We start from the raw sequence: 21,288 nt of genomic DNA, 5'->3' as shown, positions 1-21,288 counted from the left end.
GAAAAACGGTTTACCCTAGATTTGTCTAACAAGCCATAAATTTAAATCTTCCCTTTTGAAAAGATAATTTTGTATTGCTTTTAGGCTGCATTCGTAGCTATACATTTCTATTAATTTTTTGATGCTGGGGCTCTTCCTGTTTATTTTAATTGAACTGTGCAAACTGAGTAGGATAAAAGAACTACACAAATGAAGTAATTTCACCTATCCCCACTATAATGAATAGTTAAGTAACTTAAATAGAATGGATTAAAGCATTCCTGATACAAAACCTACAGTATTAAAAAAAAAAAAAGTCAGTGATGTGGTTTTGTCCTTCTGAACTGGCACTCCAGTAAAAGACTGTGTAACGAAGCAGTCTATTTCTTACCCCAAGACTATTGCTTCTGTTACAGAAGTGCCCAAGGCACTCATTAGGTTTGATACTGTATGTCATGGCCCCTGAGCATGTAAGCACGTGATTACATCTGTCCTTGTTCAGGATGGCACATAAGTATATGCTCGGTACGGACAGGGATCCCTGAAAAGCTTCCACTCTCATTTGGAAATGCATCATGCTGAGTTAAGAGAATAGCTTCACTGTGCCAACCCTATTTCCTCCAGGGGGAAATACTCTCTTGACTTGTAATAATGTTATCACATAGATCAGAATTAAAGATTCTGTCATGATCATCAAAAATTAATAAACTGATCTACCTGCCAACTCTTTGGAGTTAACTAACATTGAAAACTTAGTATCTACATGCTCAGCATGATACCCTTGGAAGAAGTAGTTTGGGGGGCAGTAAAGCTTTTTGTGCAACATAAATTGCTGTGTATCAGAACCGACTAATGGTGTTTCCCAAAGCTGAGGAAGGAGAATACACAGAGTTAAGGTTTAAGAAACTTTCAGTTAACTTAGGCAGGCTTTTGCTGTGCACAGAGATAGCAGAGCATGAGAAGGAGCTATAGAAGCAGCACGTTCTGTTTGAGAACGGGCAGGTGTCTTGTACAGAGTTGGCGAGGTGAAACTGCTCTTATCGGCTCTTCACCCTGCTGCATTTAGGGTTTTTGTTTTCCAAACTTTTTTTTTAACTTCTCTTCCTTCTGAATGGACCAGCTACCACTTACCAGCAATTTGCTGCTGCTTCTGCTGTGCTAGGTGTGTGAGTCAGTGGCAGAATAACCACTCCTTGTTCCAGCTTGACTTCTGCATTTATTGCTTCTGCAATCTCCGTTCCACTGGGCCATCTTCTACATCTTCTAGGCCTATGGGAATCAAACATGACACCCTCTATCTAAACTGTTACATGAGACTGTTGGACTTTAAGTACAAGATGCTACTGTTCCTCTTGCTGTCTTTGCCTTTCAGCATGGAGTGTGGGTCATAAGTTAGTCAAGGTGGGTTATACAACCCATGATGTTGTATACCACAATGATCAGACTGGAAATATTAAAAAACGAAAACTGTGGGGTGCACTAGACCACTTAGAAAATATGGACAGTATGTATATTGGGGTGAGCTTGCTAGCTTTAACTTGCCTCAAATACCAAACAAAAAAAAAATCTTTTGAAATCCATGGTTCAGCATGGGCTGGACAAACTCTTGTTACTTAATTGACATTCAAGGGCGGTGCTATTATGGTTTCATTGCTTTTTTAACATCAACTACCTAGAGCATTAGCTAGTTCATATGTATACAACCTGTGCTGCAATTCTGATGACAGTACTGTATATTCTTCTGTCCCTATGAAATCTAATCTGCTTTGATATCATCCAAAAATTCCATTTATATGACCAAGGACTGGTACTTTGATTTAGGGCATTGTGGATGATTATTTAACAAAAGATGCGTGATTTTGCATAAGTCTTTTCTTTCTTTTTCCATTCTGTCAAACTCCTCTTGTCTCTGTTGTTTTCTGGAAATAGAGTATTAAAATTTTACAGTTGTCCTTGCTCCCAGACCATACCGGAGACTTTCAAGGCTTTTAGCAGCTGGTCATTATAGGCTTAAAAAAAGGAAAACCAGTTCAGTATAAAATTTACTCACTAAATATGTATACACTCCTTGTTTACAGCACTCCCAAACTTATTTATCAGACTTACGCACAAGACCTGGAACTAGCTTTCCAAGGACACTCTAGCTGAGAAATGATGCATTGACAGAGCTCTATGGGGAACAAAGCTTTTACAAATGTGGTGAAATAAATGAATTAATAATCCCTTGGCAGTACATCTCTTCCTTTTTCTAACATTGCCTAGTGTCAGTAATGCATAATAATTGTGTAATACAAATATTATTCAGTTCTAAAAATCTCATTAAGTAGGTAGATAAACACACCCATTTTGCAGAAGAGGAAATTAATCTCGGAGGGGCTGTGCAGCAGGAATTGGGTAATACAGCTAGCCACCTTCAGGAGGAGAGCTTGAAGCTGCCTGTGTCGTATTATCCACCTGCCAGTGCCACCAGAAGTCTGCCTGCTGACTAGACTGCAGAGAAGCTGCTTGACTTCTTTCCCTGTTTGCCGATCTGTTAAATGGAGTGAACACGTACATGCTTCTCGGGCGTGGTGTCAATTGTATGACACCTCTCTATTATCCTGAAGTTCTGAAGAACAGGCATGCATATTTATAAGGGATTTAAAGTCTTCTGCTTCAGGGCATAAACTAACCTCTAATTAATAAGGTTCAAAAGCAGCTTCCTGTAGGGTAGTGAATTTCTCAAAGAAGCTTTCTGGTGTTTTCCTTTGCAGCTTTTGCTGTTAGCTACCACCATACTGGTAGTGGACTGAATGAATATGTGATCCGAGCCAGTAACTCTTATGTTCCTAGAAGACAGCACTGTGTGCCAATAAGTACACATCAATTCTCTTTGTAAGCTGCATTCCCAGCAGATCCAGACCAAAAAAAAGAATATGAATTAGAAGTGCAGTGCAGGAAAGAAATACTTGTCTCTGTATTTGGCAAAAGGGTTACAGCCAACAGCCACACGTGGCACAAACCACAGCGTTTTTTCCAACCCACTGTACAAAAAGCAGAGTGCAGGATTCCAGGTTGACCCTGTACTACCTAGCTCAGCTTTGCCATGAAGCTGTGCAGGCTGTGTTCATTTGTTGTCAGAGAGCTGCCATTTTCCTTTTCCAAATGGCTTCCTCTACAGCTGCTCTGCTGTGCACGCTCACATGCACTTGGCAGTGGTCAGTGGTTCCCAACAGCTATGCAGCTATGTGATGTTTACCCAGTCATTTCTCAAAATGAAGAAGAATCATGAGGCAAGTACAAGCCATGATGTTCTCTTTTATACCTCCCATATCCACAGTCACTCTCCTGTGGCTGATTTTTGTCCAGCCTCTGTCGGGGAACCAGTCTCCTGGCCCTTCACTTATTTCAGTATCTGTAATGCTGAGAAGAAGGAGAAGCAAGTGCAAGCACTTGGTTCATTGCTCTTGCAATCTAGTTAAGATTTGTTGTGCCCCACATTAGTGTTTGTCAGTCATTACTAAAGAGGTTTTTTCTACCTTCACAACAGATGCTAGCTAAGGTGATATACCTACACCAGAAGTGGTGTAAATTATATCCTACTAACAGTGATTTAGGGAAAGTCTTATCCAACCTTTACTGCTACTGACATATAGGGAACTGTTTAAGTATTTTTTTATTCAGACCTTTCCTTTATGAAATTCACCTATGTTTCTTGTGTTCTTTTTTTTATTTCTCTTGTTCTTTATGGCTCTACAATCACCTAGCATCTCCACATTATCCCTTGGTTTCTAAGCCCACCTGAATTCTTCCTTCTTGTTCAGATTTATGTCAGCTCTAATTTGTTTTAGACAAAGCAAGTCCTCGGATTTCTTGGTTATAAGAGAGGATTGGTGCAAACTTGGAAAGGGAGGGGAAATAATGTCACAGCTGCCTGGAAGCATCATTCTTAAAACTCCAGAAAAAAGCCATGCTGGCTAGCTTCCTCTGCAAAGGGTCTTCTAGCTACAGTCAGTAGAGTCTCAGGTTCCCTAGGTAACCTGAATATTAATTATTATATTAGTATTCTTCAAAGGTTTTCCACTAAAAAGAAATGTTTCATTAGTGCGACAAATTACAGAGCCCAATTGGGTGCAAGCTGTAATTGTTTTTTACACCTCCACATCTCTTTGCTTCGCAGACTTTTAAGCTGGATTTATTCTCACTGGGGCTATATACCCATGGTGGCAAATAATCTGCAAGTTTTCCAAATAGTTGCAACTCCAGTTTTTGCTGGAAGCTAACGAATAGCTAAAACAACCCTCAAAATTACTGGGTGGGAGAGGAGGGAGGATACGGAGAAAGGCTGAGCAGATGCTGTGTTTCAGAGAAGCCTCTGAGCATTGTATTTCTGGGCTATCTCGCTGAGCTTGGAGCCTGGCAAAGCGTTGCAACAGTTCTTCAGGAGTGGTATCACGCTGGGATAGCCCTATGTGAGCTGCGGATACTGGACCTGCTCCTCATGGAAACACCATTCCTGGCAAACTTTATTTGCATCTAATAATGAAGGGAAAAGGAAATTCCTAGGTGTAAAGTATGGTTTTAAAACCCCTGATACTACACTGCAGTTTAGCTGGCACACCGCTTCACCAAAATACTTTTAACTTTTTTTTTTTAGAAGAAAACATTACTACTTTAAAAAAAGAGCCCTGGGCCTTGAAGAGAACAGTTAAAAGGTCAACCCATTTTTCCTAGTCCTGTAATTTCCCCTGCTGCTTTTTATTCCACTTGACCTCTATTACCCTTTCTCCACTTCAATATCTCTTCTGAAAAGTGTGTGTTAAACATTCCTGCAGATTATAAAATCCCACTCCTTCTTGAAGAGATTAATTTGTAGTGTGCTATACTCTAACATATATAACAGTATTGCTTAGCAGATCTGTGTACTGCAATAAACCACAGTTGAAACAGAAATAAAATACCCTGCAAGGTCAATTTATGCTTACATAAGCTCACACCACCACATAATCAATAGCTTTCCTAACACTAAACAGATCAATAATTCCACTGTACTCTCTGAAATCCTCCATTCCAGTATACCTGAAAATATGCAGAATTGTGAGATTACAGTGTGATTTAAGACTACATTTGCTGCATAGGTTTAATAGATCATATGTAAAATCAGGAGTATATATTCAGAAACATATTTCTATTTCAGAAGAGAAAAAGGCTGGGAGGTGAGATAGTAATTGGTGACAGTTCGAGAAATTATTGAATCTCTTAATTGCTCTACAGACTATACTTTCCTAAAGGTTGAAGGATTCCTATAAGGAGAACCTAATTTTGGATCAGACTGAGGTAATTATGTCTTCATGGTGGACTCTTTATATAGTCTTTGGCTTGAAAATTTTATTACACTTTTTACATATTCAGCCTTGACTTCAGATTCAAAGCCTGTTGGCTTTCATTGTCTTAGACATTTATAATGTTACTTCATTTATAGACAGTTCAAGAGCTGTCAGTGTAGCTTTCCCCTTTACCACGTTCTGTTTCAGATACCAGATCTAGCTACTCTTTTCTAAAAGGTTGGAATATGTCATAATATGCCTCACTGCACTTTGATGCTATTGACTTGGATTGACAAGAGCCTGGAGAAACCCATATCATTGTCTAGAGCCGCCAGTGCGGTACAATAAGATAATTGCTTGCTCATTTTAAAATATTACAGCAATGGATATAGATAAAAGGTAGTCTTGCTGTTTGTTGTTGCACCCTTGAAATTTTGCTGTTATATAGTGGAATTTTTTGTAGGTTCTTCTCTGTACTGTCACGACAGTCTCTCCAATATGAAACCTCAAAATCTTTGTTGTCTTCAGATGTACAGCACAATAGCTCACATGAAGTAATGATTACAAATACCCAAACTAGGTGAACTATTAAAACAAGCTATTAGGGAAGCATAGACTTTTTGTGGTTATTAGTAATCCACAGACTTTTGTTGCTTGGAATACTTTGCCCTTTATTCAAATGATACTACAAACTGTGCTGTGAAATATACTTGGCGTCAGGCTTACGGGAGTTACAGCTTTAAATAACTGCTCTTCTTACTTTCTGTTTGGTTATCTCTTTTATGTGATGTTTACGTGTGTAAACATCACATAAAAGATCCACAGAGAGATGTGTCTGTGTAAGCGCTGCTGGTGTGGATAATGTGCAGGTGCTTTATGACAGGACTGATAAGATAACTCTTGTTGCAAACAAACATTCACTTGTACAGATGTTTGTAAAAGGTGACTTAGAATCAAATGGACTTAGACCATTCCTGAAAGACTATTTTGACCAGATACCTGTTAAAAATCTCCAGTCATTGAAACTCTGCACCTTGCCTAGGCAGCCTGTTTCAGTGTGCTTCCTAATACTGATCTTAAGCTTTCTTTAGTGCAAATTAAGATGATTTTCCTCACCCTCCCCACTGATCCCTTAGAGGACAGTTGAGCATCTACTATTTAGAACAATGTTTTCCATTTTTTGATACTTCTGCAGTGTCCATCCCCATCCACTTTTCCCCTCCTCCCACTTCCACTTAGTCCAATGTATAGTGACAGTGAAATATTTCACACTGTCCTCAGCAATGAAGAATGCCTTCTGGCTCCAGGTCTACAGGCACTGGTGTCACACTAAAGTGTAGTCTACACAAAAGAAATCCTATTAAGTTCACACAGTTTTGCCAGATTCTGCAGGCTCATGTTCCCCTGAGGGTACTGCAGACCCTTGAGGATCACAGTTAACTGTGTTGGCCCAGTGGTCCAGCTCTAGGCTAGAGCACACAATTCCAGTGATATAGTCTCTTTCCTGTATCCCAAAGTACCAGGCTGTGTAAGGTTTTGGTGCAGGAGCAAGTGCCTTTTCACATCAGATATATATCTGAATAAAATATTTTTAAAAATATAGAACAAAATTACTTTAGCTAAGCATTTCTAATGAAAGAAGGTGTTCTGAATAAAAACCATCTTACTTACTACAGGAAGATGAATCAAAGGTCCTCTTGCTGCTTGCATCAGTAGTTTGGAGGAGTGGGGAATTTTTAAACTCTGCAGAAGCTCTTTGCATAAAGACAAATTTCACCCTTATTATAAATTCTTCCCATTCCACTCAGGGTAAGGGCAGTGCTGGCTTTTGGACCAGCTGAGAAACTCTGCTAGCCCTTGACTAACAGTTGACTGTTTTAATGCTTATGGCTGGTTCAAATTGAGTTGTTGGAAGGAAGGTGCTGAGACGTTTGCAGTCTATGCAAGATGTGTGCACACAGTGTCTTGTCAGCAGGCATGTGCAGCCTGTATGCAAGCCCTGAACCAGCTAAAATGCTTTTATTCATATTAGTGTAGAACCAAGCTGAGGTAATTAATTTTGCTGCTAGGAGGGATGCAGTAGTTCAGCTTGGAGCTTCTTGGCTACGGAGTACTACAGGAGCTGCAAAGAAACTACATCAGCATATTTAGATCCTGCAGATACTTACTGACTTCCACTGAATCGAGTGGACTATCCATGGGAAGTGTTTGTGTTATGCAGAGGGGTTTGGAAACATGTACAGCCAAGGCAGCAGTCCTCAATTACTGCCCACAGTTCAGTGTGGACTAACTGCTTAGCAGGTGGAAAACATTATTCTTTTGGCTTGTCTCAATACTTTGATAACTTGCTTCAGAAACCAGGATTTTCTTAAGTTCTCAGCAGCCACAAACCTGAAGAAATTCTCTGGATGCTATGTGGGCTGAGAATTCCATCCCAGCTCACCTCAATACAAAAATGAGTCCGGCGTCCTTGGTCCACAAAGGACGAAATTCCGCAAAAGCGTCTGCTGAGCAGCAAAAAATATTCTCCAGTGCAACAATGACTCTGTGTTGTGTAATAGAAACAAAACTTCAGACACAAATGCAGCACACTGCTCCAGTTAAGTTATTGATTATCATAGAATCATTAAGGTTGGAAAAGAGCTTTAAGATCATCAAGACCAACCATCAACCCAACACCACCATGCCCACTAAACTGTGTCCCCAAGTGCCATGTCTACATGTTTTTGAACACTTCCACTGATGGTGACTCCACCACTGCCCTGGGCAGCCTGTTCCAATGTTCGACCACTCTTTCAGTAAAGAGATATTTCCTAATATACAGCCTAAACCTCCCCTGGCGCAACTTGAGGCCATTTCCTCTTGTCCTATCACTAGTTAGTTGGGAGAAGAGGCAAACACCCACCTCACTACAGCCCCCTTTCAGGTAGTTCTAGAGAGCAATAAGGTCTCCCCTCAGCCTCCTCTTCTCCAGACTGAACAGCCCCAGTTCCCTCAGATGCTCCTAATGAGACTTGTTCTCCAGACCCCTCACCAGCTTTGTTGCCCTTCGCTGGACACGCTCCAGCAACTCAAGGTCCTTCCTGTAGTGAGGGGCCCAAAACTTAACACAGGATTCGAGGTGCGACCTCACCAGTGCCAAGTACAGGGGCACGATCACTTCCCTACTCCTGCTGACCACACTATTGCTGATACAGGCCAGGATGCTGCTGGCCTTCTTGGCCACCTGGGCACACTGCTGGATCATGTTCAGCCGACTGTCAACCAGCACCCGCAGGTCCTCTTCTGGCATCCTCCAGCCACTCCTCCCCAAGCCTGTAGCATTGCCTGGGGCTGTTGTGACCAAAGTGCAGGACCTGGCACTTGACCTTGTTAAACCTCACACAATTGACCTCTGCCCATTGATCCAGCCTGTCCAGATCCCCCTGCAGCACCTTCCTGCCCTCGAGCAGATCAACACTCCCACCTAACTTGGTGTCAAGTAACTGAGGGAGCACTCAATCCCCTCATCCAGGTCATTGACAAGGATATTAAACAAGATGGGCCCCAAAACTGAGCCCTGGGGAACACCGCTTGTGACTGGCCGCCAATTGGATTTGACTCCATTCAACACAACTTTCTGGGCTTGCCTGTCCACACAGTTCTTCACCCAGCGAAGTCTACACCTGTCTAAGCCATGAGCCACCAGCTTCTCCAGGAGAATGCTGTGGGAGATGCTGTCAAAGGCTTTACTAAAATCCAGATAGACAACATCCACAGCCTTTCCCTCATCCACTAGGTGGGTCACCTGGTCATAGGAGGAGATCAGGTTGGTCAAGTAGGACCCACCTTTCATGAACCGGTGCTGGCTGGGCCTGATCCCTTGGTTGTCCTGCACATGCCCTGTGAGTGCCCTCCAGATGAACCGCTCCATGATCTTTCCCAGTACGGAGGTCAGGCTGACAGGCCTGTAGTTCCCTGGATTCTCTTTCTGGCCCTTCTTGTAGATGGGCGACACATTGGCAAGCCTCCAGTCATCTGGGACCTCCCCTGTTAACCAGGACTGCTGATAAATGATGGAGAGTGGCTTGGCAAGCTCCTCTGCCAGCTCCCTCTGTACTCTTGGGTGGATTCAGACTTTCATGATAGTACTTACTCAGTTTTATGAGGTATGTATTACCAGTCTGAATGGTGTAGTCTTTTTGCAGGTACCGATTTTGTTCTTTGCTTGTTACAAGTGAAATTTCCAGATAATGCAGTCAAGTCCCTTTTTGCTTATTTTGGCATAAGAAATATCTGTGGTTGATGATACACCTCAGGATCTAAAAATAGCTGTTAGGTCTCACTGCACTTCCAGCTGTTTGCAGGCAAAATGTTGGAGAGAAGGCTTCCTCCAAATAAGAAACTGACAGTACCAGCCTGTACTTTAGAGGAGATATTTTCCAAACCTAGGGCCCTACAAAACTTGTGTACTTTGACTCCAGCTTCCTTCACTCTGGACTTCTAATGTCGTGACTGGATCATAAAAACACTTTGTTCTAGCACAACCCCCAAATCTACCAGGTCCGTTAACAGCTGGAACTTAAACCTTCTTACCATAAGCTACATCCATGTTCTTACACATATCTGAGGTGGATGCTCAGGCTGTATAGCAACATCCCATCTTCCAAGAGCTGCCCCCATATCTCAGCATTTTCTCCTGGTCAGGACAACAGGGATCACTTTCTATCCTTCCAAAGAAAATGCAGAGTTTGTCTTTAAGGTAGTACTGTTTGGTGCTGTTAAGATTCTGACCCTTGTCTCTTAACCCACCATCTGGTTAGGAATTGATTTGTATGTTAGCTTTTAACAATTTCTCTCTCCCCAGGTAGCATGATACAGAAGTTAAAATGTTGTCTTGGCTTTACAACACCTTACATATAGCACCTGTTAAAAGAATTGACTTGTACAATGCATGTCATAATGATATGAAGTACATGCTCTTTAGGGTGTCATTACCTCATGACAGAGACCACATATGACATTAATACTGTGATGACAGTTGCAGTAATAGATTGCTTGAGCTGACCTGTCTCTACCCCTTCCTCATTGTTTGCTGTCAGTTGTAGAGGTACCATGTGTCACAGCTTGTACAAAATCCTGTATGAATAGATTGCTAAATATATTGCCAGTGGGTGTTGCTGTCTGCAGATTACACGTGTTCCCACTGGAGCTCCGTACATGGATGCTTGGGCACAGTGGGATTCTATGTCATGATTTGATCTAATTAAGAGGTTTCTATTGTTACCTCCAAATTTTTAGCATATGTGCTCTCAGATAACATAAGGGTATATATCATTAATCAATGTGTATTCTTGTGTTCTCATTGCATTTCTGAACTAGCTCGGCTCTGGTTTACTTCCTCAGTGGATCCATAATATTAATGTAAACTATTACTTTCTTATTAATTCTGATACCTGTTTTTCTTCCAGACTGTTTCTGCTTTTATTGAAGCACTCGTTCTTGTGGAATGAGTAATAAAAAGCAAAAACACGTCATTGTATTAATAAATGTTATCTATCATCAGTTTGCTTTTTCAGGTTCTGGTAGCCATCACAAACAAAACAGCTGTTTTACTAAAGCTAGGCAAGAATATTCTGGCATTATTCCTTCTCTGAATGTCCTGTGGTTGACACAGATAATATTTAGCCCTGCTTCATTTAGCTTTAAGAAAACATTCAAGGAAGTCAAAATTATGGTTTTTGTGATTCCTCATCTCCATGTGATTGGCAAGGAGCAGTGAGGGACTGGCAGCCGGGCCTGTCCCACCCAGAGCCGGGAGCAGGGCAGCCCTGGCCCTGGGCATGGCCACCTCCCTGGGGACGGGATGGGCACAGCTGGAGACTGGCCCTGCTGCAGTGTCACTGGGGCAGGGACTGGTGGTCCCAGGAGGCTGACATGGGGTCGCAGGGTGTGGGTGGTCCCAGGGAGTCTAGGCAGGGGTAGTGGGCTTGGTGGTACCCTCAGGGCCTGACAATGACACCTGAATCCTCTTATTACTGCAGTACATATTAAGGTTAGAAAGAGCTGGTTATAGGAAAAAGTGTGCAAGAAAGAAAAGCAAGTAGACTGTAGTCAAGAGTGGGACAATAACATCCAGTGTTCCCAGACCTAATCATTTGACTCTCCTGCCTCGTTGCTCCATTTGTATTTTTCCGTATGTTTAAAGTGGGACACTATATGCCCAGAGCAATTGTTTTCACCACGTGCACACCTCCTGACCTACAAAAGCATAGTCTCAGTTCCATCCCGACCCTTGTACCTCGTGGTTTTCATTGACCGCAGTCCTTCCTGCCTCGTAAGGCTTCAAGCAAGGCAGCAGGAATCAGTGTGTTCAGGGAGTGGAACTCAATATGGCTTGTAGAAATCTGAACCCTACTGTGTCCTCCCTCAGGAGTATTATTTGCCATTAACATTTCCTGGTAACTCTCCTAGTATGATTATTTCAGTTCTGTGCCATCCCAGCGTTCAGTCACTCCCAGTGTTCCTCACACATCTGGAAACTTTGTCTTTGAGGTGTGTCACAGCTCAGTATTCAAAACAGGTTAATATATACCACTGAGCCATATGACAATTGTAATGGTACTCTTTCCTTTGGTATTTTATGTATGAATCACACTAACCTTCCCAACCTTTTTTCCCCCCATTTTGACCATTATTTCAAGAGAAATGAGACTGGAAGATAGCCCAGACCTGTTCATTCTCCTCCCTGTCTTCCAGGAAACACAGTCCTTGGGTTCTTCCATATGCTAGACTATGCTTCACCTCCATCATAAATAAACTTATATTACTATTAGAATATTTGTTCTGTGTACATTGTTGATAAAGTCAAATGAAGCAACTTCTCTTACTTGTCTTGCCTGATTAAAGTCAGCTTACTTTCAAACAGAATTTGGCCTGTATTCTTTACCTAGTTCCAATGGTTTGGTTTACCATACTCACTGAAAAAGTATGAAATAAAACTTTGCTGTTCTTCTGGCTGTAACTGTAAGTATATTTATTTTTATCTTCGCAATTAACCTTCAGTGTTAGGATAGGAATTACTATTTTTTCCCTGCTGTGTTATCTTCTTCAAAATTCCAAGCAATTCTGTTATCAATGAACTTTATTCTCTAAATGGTTAGTAGTTCTCTTAGTATCTCACCTAATGACATAGCTATGTCCTACCAATTGGTAGATAATGGCTGGCCATGAATATTTCAGCCTTACAGTCTGAAAATCAGATCCAGTGGCAGCAGAGAGAACATCGTTCCCTAATACAAAATGAATTCTAGTGTTTCAGGTTTGATGGGGCTTTTCATTGCATTTCACTGTTAATAATACGGGATGTTTACACACGTAATATTTTTATAAGTTTGGAGGTAACAGGAATTGTAAGATGGGTGATAGCCTGCACTTCAACATAAAGTTTAAGTGAATCCCTTGCACTCTTATCTATTTAAGGACTTCTGCTAAGTGTTTTGGGGAGCAGCTAGGCTATCTGTCTCTACCACAAAGATATCAGTCTTCTTTATTTGCAAGTTGTGATGTAATTTATTTAACATCTGTGATACTGTGCACAGAAAAACTGTGCTGAACAGTTGCAGAAATGAATTATTAATTAATTGGCTTGCAACCATCTAGCTGTTCACTGACTACTATAGCCAGTACTTCCCATTATCATTCCTTTCATTTCCTTGATTCGTTCTTTCTTCAGCCTTCTAGTTTCTTACAATCACTCGATCTGTGTTGATTGAAATCACATTGTTAGTTCTTTGGGGACTGAAGTCTGTCAGTGTTTCTATAATAATCTTAGCAATTAATAATAAGGAGAAGGTTGATTACAACTTTTTCTGGGTGGGAAAGGGAGGCCAAGAGAGAAAAACAGGGTAACAAAAGGAGTTCTTGGTTTCTGAACATTTGCTGTGAAAACGGACTTGGTCTACAAAGCAAGTCAAGGGAAATGAGGGTTCATATAAGGGTTCACCCTCAACAGGGGGTTCATACAGCCGTTTCTTGCTTAGTTAATTAGAACTGGTTTTCATTCATCTAGTTCTCTACCACCACTCTTCTACTTATTTGCCAGTCTTTGAGCATGTTTTGTTTGGGTTTTTTGCAGATCAGAATTAGGTTCCTGCTGTGATGCAGTTCACAATTTTATTGCTTCTCAAAACAACACCCCACTGGGAAGTAACATGAGTTACGAAGTGGACAGTAAAAAGACCATCCTCATTACAGAGGACATTTTTAAGATGCTGCCTGTGGTAAGAACTGTATCTTTACCTGTTATTATAATTGCAGTATCATATATATTTTGGGTTAGTGATAGAGCTGCTTTATTTGATTCCTCTGGAAGAGACCCTTCACCCCCGTACACACTTCTTCATTCACCTTGTAAGACTTTTTTTTAACCTTCCTCTGCAGTGGTGGAGGCATGAACAGGATATCATAGACCAGGTTATAGGTAGAGTTGCTACAGAACACAAGTTGCTGCCTGGCTTGGCAGCCACCTGAATTCACAAGTGAATCGTCTGAGAACGTTTGCCTTGCTTTTCTCATTCCCATTTTGAAAGGCATTTCAGTCTGGAACAACATTTCATATTCCTTGTATTCCCATGCCATTTGCAATGCAGGCTTGGGCATATAACTTATGAAAGCTGTTTTGGTGGTGAACCCAAAACTGAGTAGAGTAGAGTAGAGTAGAGTAGAGTAGAGTAGAGCAGAACAGAACAGAACAGAACAGAATAGAATAGAATAGAATAGAATAGAATAGAATAGAATATTTCAGTTGGAAGGGACTTAGAGCAATCATCTAGTCCAACTGCCTGACCAATTCAGGGCTGACCAAAAGTTAAAGCATGGTATTAAGGTCATTGTCCAAATGCCTCAAACACTGACAGGCCTGGGGCATCGACCACCTCTCTAGGAAGCCTGTTCCAGTGTTTGACCACTCTCTCGGTAAAGAAATGCTTCCTAATGTCCAGTCTGAACCTCCCCTGGCGCAGCTTTGAACCATTCCCATGTGTCCTATCACTGGATACCAGGGAGAAGAGCTCAGCACCTCCCTTTCTACTTCCCCACCTCAGGAAGCTGTAGAGAGCGATGAGGTTGCCCCTCAGCCTCCTTTTCTCGAAACTAGACAAGCCCAAGTCCTTTCCCGCTCCTCATAGGATGTTCCTTCCAGCCTCTTCACCAGCTTTGTTGCCCACTGGGGTGGAGCCTGTGCAGCCAGAAACACAAGTTGAGTAAAGGAATCAGATTTTGTAGCTCAGGACTTGACATACAACCTTTGGAGACTAGACAAAGAGGGGCACAGAAATGTGCTTAATTTCTCAAAAGTAAGAGCACATGGGAGCCCTCGTACCATGTCTGGCATTCTTGATTTCTGAGATCCCAGCTACTATGAGTCTAGTCCTTTCTAATGCTGCTGTGAATCACTAAAAACTTCATTGCAATAGAGGTAACAGTAGTTCCAAATTTAAAAGGAATGAAAGACGAAAGTAGTATGTTTTATGTGCATATATACTTGCTAAGCTAGACAGAGTTGTCTGGCCTTTGTGATCTCCTACTGTCTTTTCAGAATTGAACAAAATATTTGAACATGTAGTTTTGTAATATATTGCCAGGCAACATGATGTCTGCCACTTTCACCACACTTTTTGCCCTTTCATAACAGTGTTTCTTCCTGCTTCTCTTTGGGCAAGGTAATGAGAAAATGAGGAAGGATAATACTTTATGTAAGCAGGTTTTGACTCAATTTTACAAGTGGGTTTGGTTTCTGCAGTCAAAGTAGCCCAGCTGTTGGCCCCTCTGTTGAATGTCAGTGCTCCCACAGCAGGAGAGGCTGAACAAGATGTATGAGATGTTTCTGAGACCCTAGGACAACAGCCAACTATATTAATGTCAACTGAAATAGCCAACAATTTACATTTATTTTCTAGGTTGTGATCTGTGCTGGTTCACAAGCGGATGCACTTAGCTCCCATTCAGCTTCTCCACTGCAAGACAGCAACCTCTAACAAGGAGTAGAGAGGGTGAACAGCCAGAAACAGTAACCTCTTCAGTTAGCCATCACGTTCACCATGAGTTAAGCCAGGGCACATGATTATCCTTTACAGCATCTTCAGAGTCCCCTAAATTAATTATTTTACATCAAATGTAATTGTGTGATGACAAAGTAATGAGCATTTACAAAGTTACCTTCTATTAGCTGACAAAATCAATGACTATGTGACAACCCCTAGTCTGTTACAGCGCAACGGAAAATGGGTAAATTCAAACTATCTTCAGTACAAGTTAGTTCCTTAGCTTGTCAAGGATTCAGTCCACTACTAGATAATTTTTGTGTTATGTGTATTTAAAATTTATTAATCCAGTTCTAACAATTCAATGTTATTCCCTCAAAATACTGACGACAGAAGTAGCAGTTCCCAGTCTGTTGGTGCTTCTTTTTGGCTCTTGGCTGCTGAAGCCCGGCAACCCTATCTGCTAAATGGTGAATGCTTTCACTGGGATTTACCAGATTAAACCTGCGAGGACAAATGACTAAAGATGTGAAGAAACAATGAAAAGATTTATAAGTCATTGACTGTGTCTTTTTCTTTGTTTGCAGTCCTCTCCTCTTTCAGTCTATCCCTTCAAGACCTGTGCTGTGGTTGGAAATGGAGGCATTCTGAAAAATTCCAGCTGTGGAGCTGAAATCGATCGTTCTGACTTTGTGTTTAGGTAAGAGCTGCTTCATCTTACTGAAGGGTGTCAAATGTTTCTAAAAACTTGACAGGCTTGGAAGCATGCCAATGCCAGTTTGTAGCAATGAGGAAGGATCTTGACAGTTCCTTATTTCTGCCTCCCTAAGGATAGTCCTTCTGCTTTGTAGAGTTCAGAAGGCTGCTTCCTGAGAGAAGACTATATGGATACATGTATGATCTAAGATTGCAAAGATAGCTTGCAGTGATGTGAAATGTGATTACCAGAGAACCTGAAATTTCTGTTCATTTAACAGAATTCATCCTTTAGGAGAGGGAACTTTTTTTCTTCTCTTTTTTTTTTTTATCAGGAGAAGAGAATAAAGAAAGCCCTGAAACTGAAATAAAAAACCCGTGTATTAAATGTCACATGTTTACCTTTACCTCTGGTTCAACAAAGGGTTTACTTAGCCTTAGGTTGGCTCACTAATGCAGTTACTTAACTGCCCCGGTACTTGTCTCACCTTCTGTTAGGCGTCTAAAAAATTAGGCATCTAATTTAAGTAGTTTTTTCAGCTCCCTGCATAGATTGTGGAGAAAACCAGGTATTCCCAGAGCGTAATTTGGCCCACTCTCTCAGTGCATGACTCACACTTTGTAGTTCCACAAGGGAACAGAGTAACAAAGTGAAGATTCGTCTCGCAGTGATGTCCAATCACAGTCTGCTGGATTTTGTTTCCTTTCCTGCTTTTGACTAATATTTGGGCTTTTCAAATTAAAAAAAAAGAAGTCTTTCCAGTTAGATAACTGTCTTAATAAAGATGAGAAATCTGCATACTAAGATGCTAAACTTACTAAGTGACTGACTTTAAAAAAAATGCTTTCTCTGCCTGTTACAGAAACCACTGTTTCTGCAATTGGGCAAGTTATGCTGTCGTCTCATGGAACAGCTGTCAACATTGCTGTGCAAGCTGAGGGACTGGTATCAATCAGACTGTTTTTAAAAAGAAAATAATAGAAGACTTTCAGAAGAAATGCATTGTTTAGGCAAGAGGGGCACTATTTCCTAGCAGCTAACATAGGGCACTCATAGACTGTCTCCTTCTGGGATTTTAACTTTGCTCCTGATTTGTGAGATGATTTATGGAAATGAGCTCTCTGTGCCCTATTTTAACCATCTGTACAGTAGATTAAATATTTTTACTAGAAGTGCTGTAAGCCTTATTTAATATTTGTAAAGTGCTTAGAGATCCCTGGGAGCTGACATGAAAGTGTCATTGCACAAGAAAGGAATTTGCAAATAATAACTGTAAAGCATTTCTGGTGCGCATCTATTTAAGTAATGTTTCTCAATTGCAGGTGTAACCTCCCGCCAACCATGGGAAGCATTAGCAAAGATGTTGGCAATAAAACAAACCTTGTGACTGTTAATCCAAGTATCATTGCTCAGAAGTAAGTACTACTGCAAATCTGTTTCTGTGCAGTATTGTATAATTGTTTGACATGATTTAGATTTTGTTGGCAATCCATTGGGATACTAGCATAGAGAGCAGTGCATGCGGATTACTTCATTAGTTCCCATGTAAAATATGTAGCAGTCTAAATGGAAATCTGTTAAACCTGGCCTTTTTTGTAGCAGAAAGGAGTCAGCAATACCCAGATTAGCAAGTGCTTCGGTTGGCACCAGTCCACAATTTATGACAGAGTAAAATCTATGATTGCAAGCCCAAGCCTCTTCTTTCCCCCTCTATGACCCCTAGCATAAGAAAGGAATTGTAGTCATAAATCAGGAAATCTTGGAAATGTGTGTCCGACTCTATCAGTAGGACTATAAGCACATGTTCTTAGGTAGTATGCTTAAAGGCTATTCTGATGAAGGCTATTTCCTGAATGGAGGCACAATTTCTGTAATCCATTTTCTTAATCCATATGAAAGCTGCTCACACACTTTTTTCTCAGCTAAGTTTTTTTTTTCACCTTCTTGATGAAAAGAAAATCTAATAAGGCCAGGCTGACTAATCTGGCATCTTCAGCAGTCTGGAACTGCAGCTTATCTATGAAAAGGACTGCTGTGGCATGTTATTTACTGCTTACAAATCTTACTGTATCTTATTGTCTGTCATATCTGTATTTGTCAAAGAGACAACATCAGGCAAAGTTTTTTTTTTTTCCTTTAAAGGAAGAAGGAAAAAGTACCGTGAGCATAGAAATGACTAACAGTCATTTGTCATTGATTCAAGGATAGAACTTGTTTTTTTGCAGTGAGTACTAACTACCTTGATGCTTACCCAGCCCTTCTTGACTTAAATGAAGATGAATTATTGCTTCTCCAAAAATAAATTTAGCTCATTGGTGTTAGCAGGACTGCACTAGAATATGAGGAAGGAAAACTTTGTCCAGTGATTCAGCATCATTGGTTGGTGACTATTGACCTGATGCACAATTTGTGTGGGCTTGATCAAAGTATTCTGCCATAGCTGCACTAATTTTTTAGCCAAATTAAACTACGGCAGGGTTAATAGGAGTTCACTGAAGGAAATAGGAGCTAAACCTGTGTGAGGATGAAATGAGATTATGAGAGGATTTTAAAAAGTTAATTATTTAAATATTCAGAGAACCCTGCAAATGCTTTTGAAGGAGGAGCAGGAAGCAACTTTGCACCATTTAGCAGAACTAAGTTTGTTTCTTTTCTCAGAAGACCTATTCTGACTTTATTCACTTTAATTTCTAATTCTGAGTTTGGGTACTGAGTTGATCTGATGTTATTATTGTTAAGGTTAATCAGCTTTTGAACTGTGTCTGTCAGGGTGTACAATGTAGGTGAATTCTCTTGGAGGAAGGAAGCACAGTTCTTGTGTGTCCTGGTGGAGCTGGGCTACGCTGCACCTTACAGTGGCAGAGCTGGAAAGGAAAGCAAGACGAGGTTGAGTTGTTCACACTTCTAGCTAAGGAAGAACAGAGGTCCGAATTCTGTCCTGAATGCTCTTTATGTACTTTATACTGAGTAGACATAGAGAAAATTCTTGGAGTAGAGGCCAGAAGTTCACCCTTCAGCCACTCTTCCTAGATGTAGGCTCAGGACTTTCTTGCTTGTTTTGGCTATGTGATTCTTGCATGTGCAGGGGCTCAGGGTCAACAGGACGGGCTGAGTCTCTCTCATTCATTTTGTTTCAAAGTTTGGTGGTAATGGCACTTTTCTGGGAAGCAGGAGCTGTCAGTTTATAGCCTTTCAGGCCGAGGAGGGATGTATCAGTCCTTGCATGAGTTCAGTTTGTACAACTGATAGAGGTAACTGATACCAGTTATCGGAGGTAACTGATAACTCCTTTGTGAGGGTTTGGGATGGAAATAGCAGTGGCTGCTGACCTCTGTCTTCAAGTGCTGCATGAGAAGAGGGTTTGAACCTATTCAAGTTATGAAGAGAAACGAAGACAAGTTTTCCAGTTTCTGCTGGAGCCATTTGTGGAAAGTGGGCTCTGACAGCCCTTAAAATGTGAAAATACACTGCTTTGATAGACAACTACCTACAAAAGAGGACTCAGTGCTTTGAATTCCAAAGGGTGTGCAAGCACCATGTGTCAGGTGATTCAGACAACTCAGATCTATAGAGGAGACAAGTTGAGTGACTCCTTGTATCTTGTATTGCTTCTTGGATAACTCCAGAAGTTCACTATTCGGTATTTAGGAGCACGGAATTATCCAATGGTGAGAACTAATTCTCTTTGCTGGTTGTTGGGGAATCAAAGCATCTGACGATAAATCCTCTTCATTTGCAAAGTTAGTTCTCTAAGTCATTACAGATCTCCATGTGTTCCCTTCGTAGCTGAAGGAGACGAATAGACATGCTTATATTTTCATCTATTTTGAAAGTACATCAAAAGCAGCTAAGACCCTGAAAAACTTGAGCAAACACTAATCTTTAACACTCCAAGACTGCTCACATGCATACTTGTATTTCCACACAGGCAGACACCCAGATTTTGAAGAGAGGTTATTGTATAGCTATTGATGGAAGAAACACATTTCACAAATACATGCAGTACATATCATAGTGCGTGTATTTTTAAACAAAGAAAGTATAAATATGAATTTTTTTTTTTGCATTCTCTTTGAAATTTCTTGAATCGATTGATTCTGTAAACAGGTCCTGGTCTCATTACCAGTGAATTTGATTGAATGAGTAGATCCCATGTTGACAGTTCAGTCCTATGAAGTGTGTTCTTATTATACAATAAAGCCAGATTTTCATAACTGCACATATGACAACATCTACCAGATTGGTATAAATTTACAATGTAGACATACGGAACTGGTGCAGCAGAGTTTGTAACTCATATATGCAAGTGCAGTTGTGCAGTTGTGCTGTTTTGGTAATATTTATATCAATAGTACATTCCATTCACTCATTTCCTAAAATGTTGTACTTTGCAGATACAACAAACTAAATGAAAAGAAGACAGAATTTCTGGAGAACATTGCAGTCTATGGAGATGCTTTCCTTTTATTGCCAGCATTTTCCTTCAGAAGCAACACGGCCACTTCTTTTAAAGTATATCACACTCTGCAAGAGTTCAAAGCAACACAAAGGGCAATATTTTTTCACCCCACCTATCTGAAAAGTCTTGCCCAGTTCTGGAGAACTAAAGGTGTGAAAGCCTACCGGTTGTCGTCTGGTTTTATGATCACTAGTGCTGCTCTTGAGCTGTGTGAGAATGTGAAGCTCTATGGCTTCTGGCCTTTCTCAAAATCCGCAGAGAAGATGCCGATCAGCCACCACTATTATGACAACCAGCTGCCTAAACCAGGCTTCCATGCAATGCCCAAAGAATACAACCAGATCCTTCAGCTTCATGGCAAAGGCATTCTGAAGTTGCAGTTTGGTAAATGTGAATCAAACTAAAAAGGTGGGTCACATTCTTGCCACATAAAGTGTCTTTATTTAAGCAATGTGTCAAGGAAAAACAGTGTGGGTCTGTTCTTCCTTAGAGAGACATTTCTACCTTACAGTCAGTGAAAGCTGTGTTCATAAATAAGTGAAAGGTTTGAGTTTTCAACTCAAACATAATGTACCACAGAGCCGAGAAATGTTTTCTAATTGTGAACTTTAGATGAGGAGCATAGCTAAATACACATTATCATCATAATTCACAGTCAGTCAGTAGTGTCTCCTCATCTCAGATACATGCCTCTACCAACCTATGTTTGGTATCAGTTCCCATGAGCTGGCCTCCTTTGTGAATTGCTTTAATAAAGGCAGTCACATACTATGGTCTACAAGAGGAGACACCTAATCCTGGCACAGCCTTTCCAGATACATACAG

General features: G+C 40.9%; 1 protein-coding gene across 1 annotated transcript in view; it reads left to right on the top strand.

Annotated features, from left to right (window-relative positions):
• Positions 1-20,867, top strand: part of ST8SIA6 (ST8 alpha-N-acetyl-neuraminide alpha-2,8-sialyltransferase 6) — a gene marked incomplete at both ends in the record, with an annotated part of 36,509 nt that extends 15,642 nt beyond the window's left edge. Inside the window, 4 exons of the mRNA XM_081996516.1 lie at positions 13,402-13,546; positions 15,895-16,007; positions 17,327-17,419; positions 20,399-20,867. Of these exons, the coding sequence (XP_081852642.1) occupies positions 13,402-13,546; positions 15,895-16,007; positions 17,327-17,419; positions 20,399-20,867 (820 nt within the window). The remainder of the gene's footprint in view (positions 1-13,401; positions 13,547-15,894; positions 16,008-17,326; positions 17,420-20,398) is intronic.
• Between the last annotated feature and the right edge of the window lie 421 nt (positions 20,868-21,288).

Source organism: Phaethon aethereus, assembly GCF_964289735.1.
Source record: "Phaethon aethereus genome assembly, chromosome: 2".
Taxonomy (NCBI): domain Eukaryota; kingdom Metazoa; phylum Chordata; class Aves; order Phaethontiformes; family Phaethontidae; genus Phaethon; species Phaethon aethereus.
This window is presented reverse-complemented; position numbering and strand designations above follow the sequence as displayed.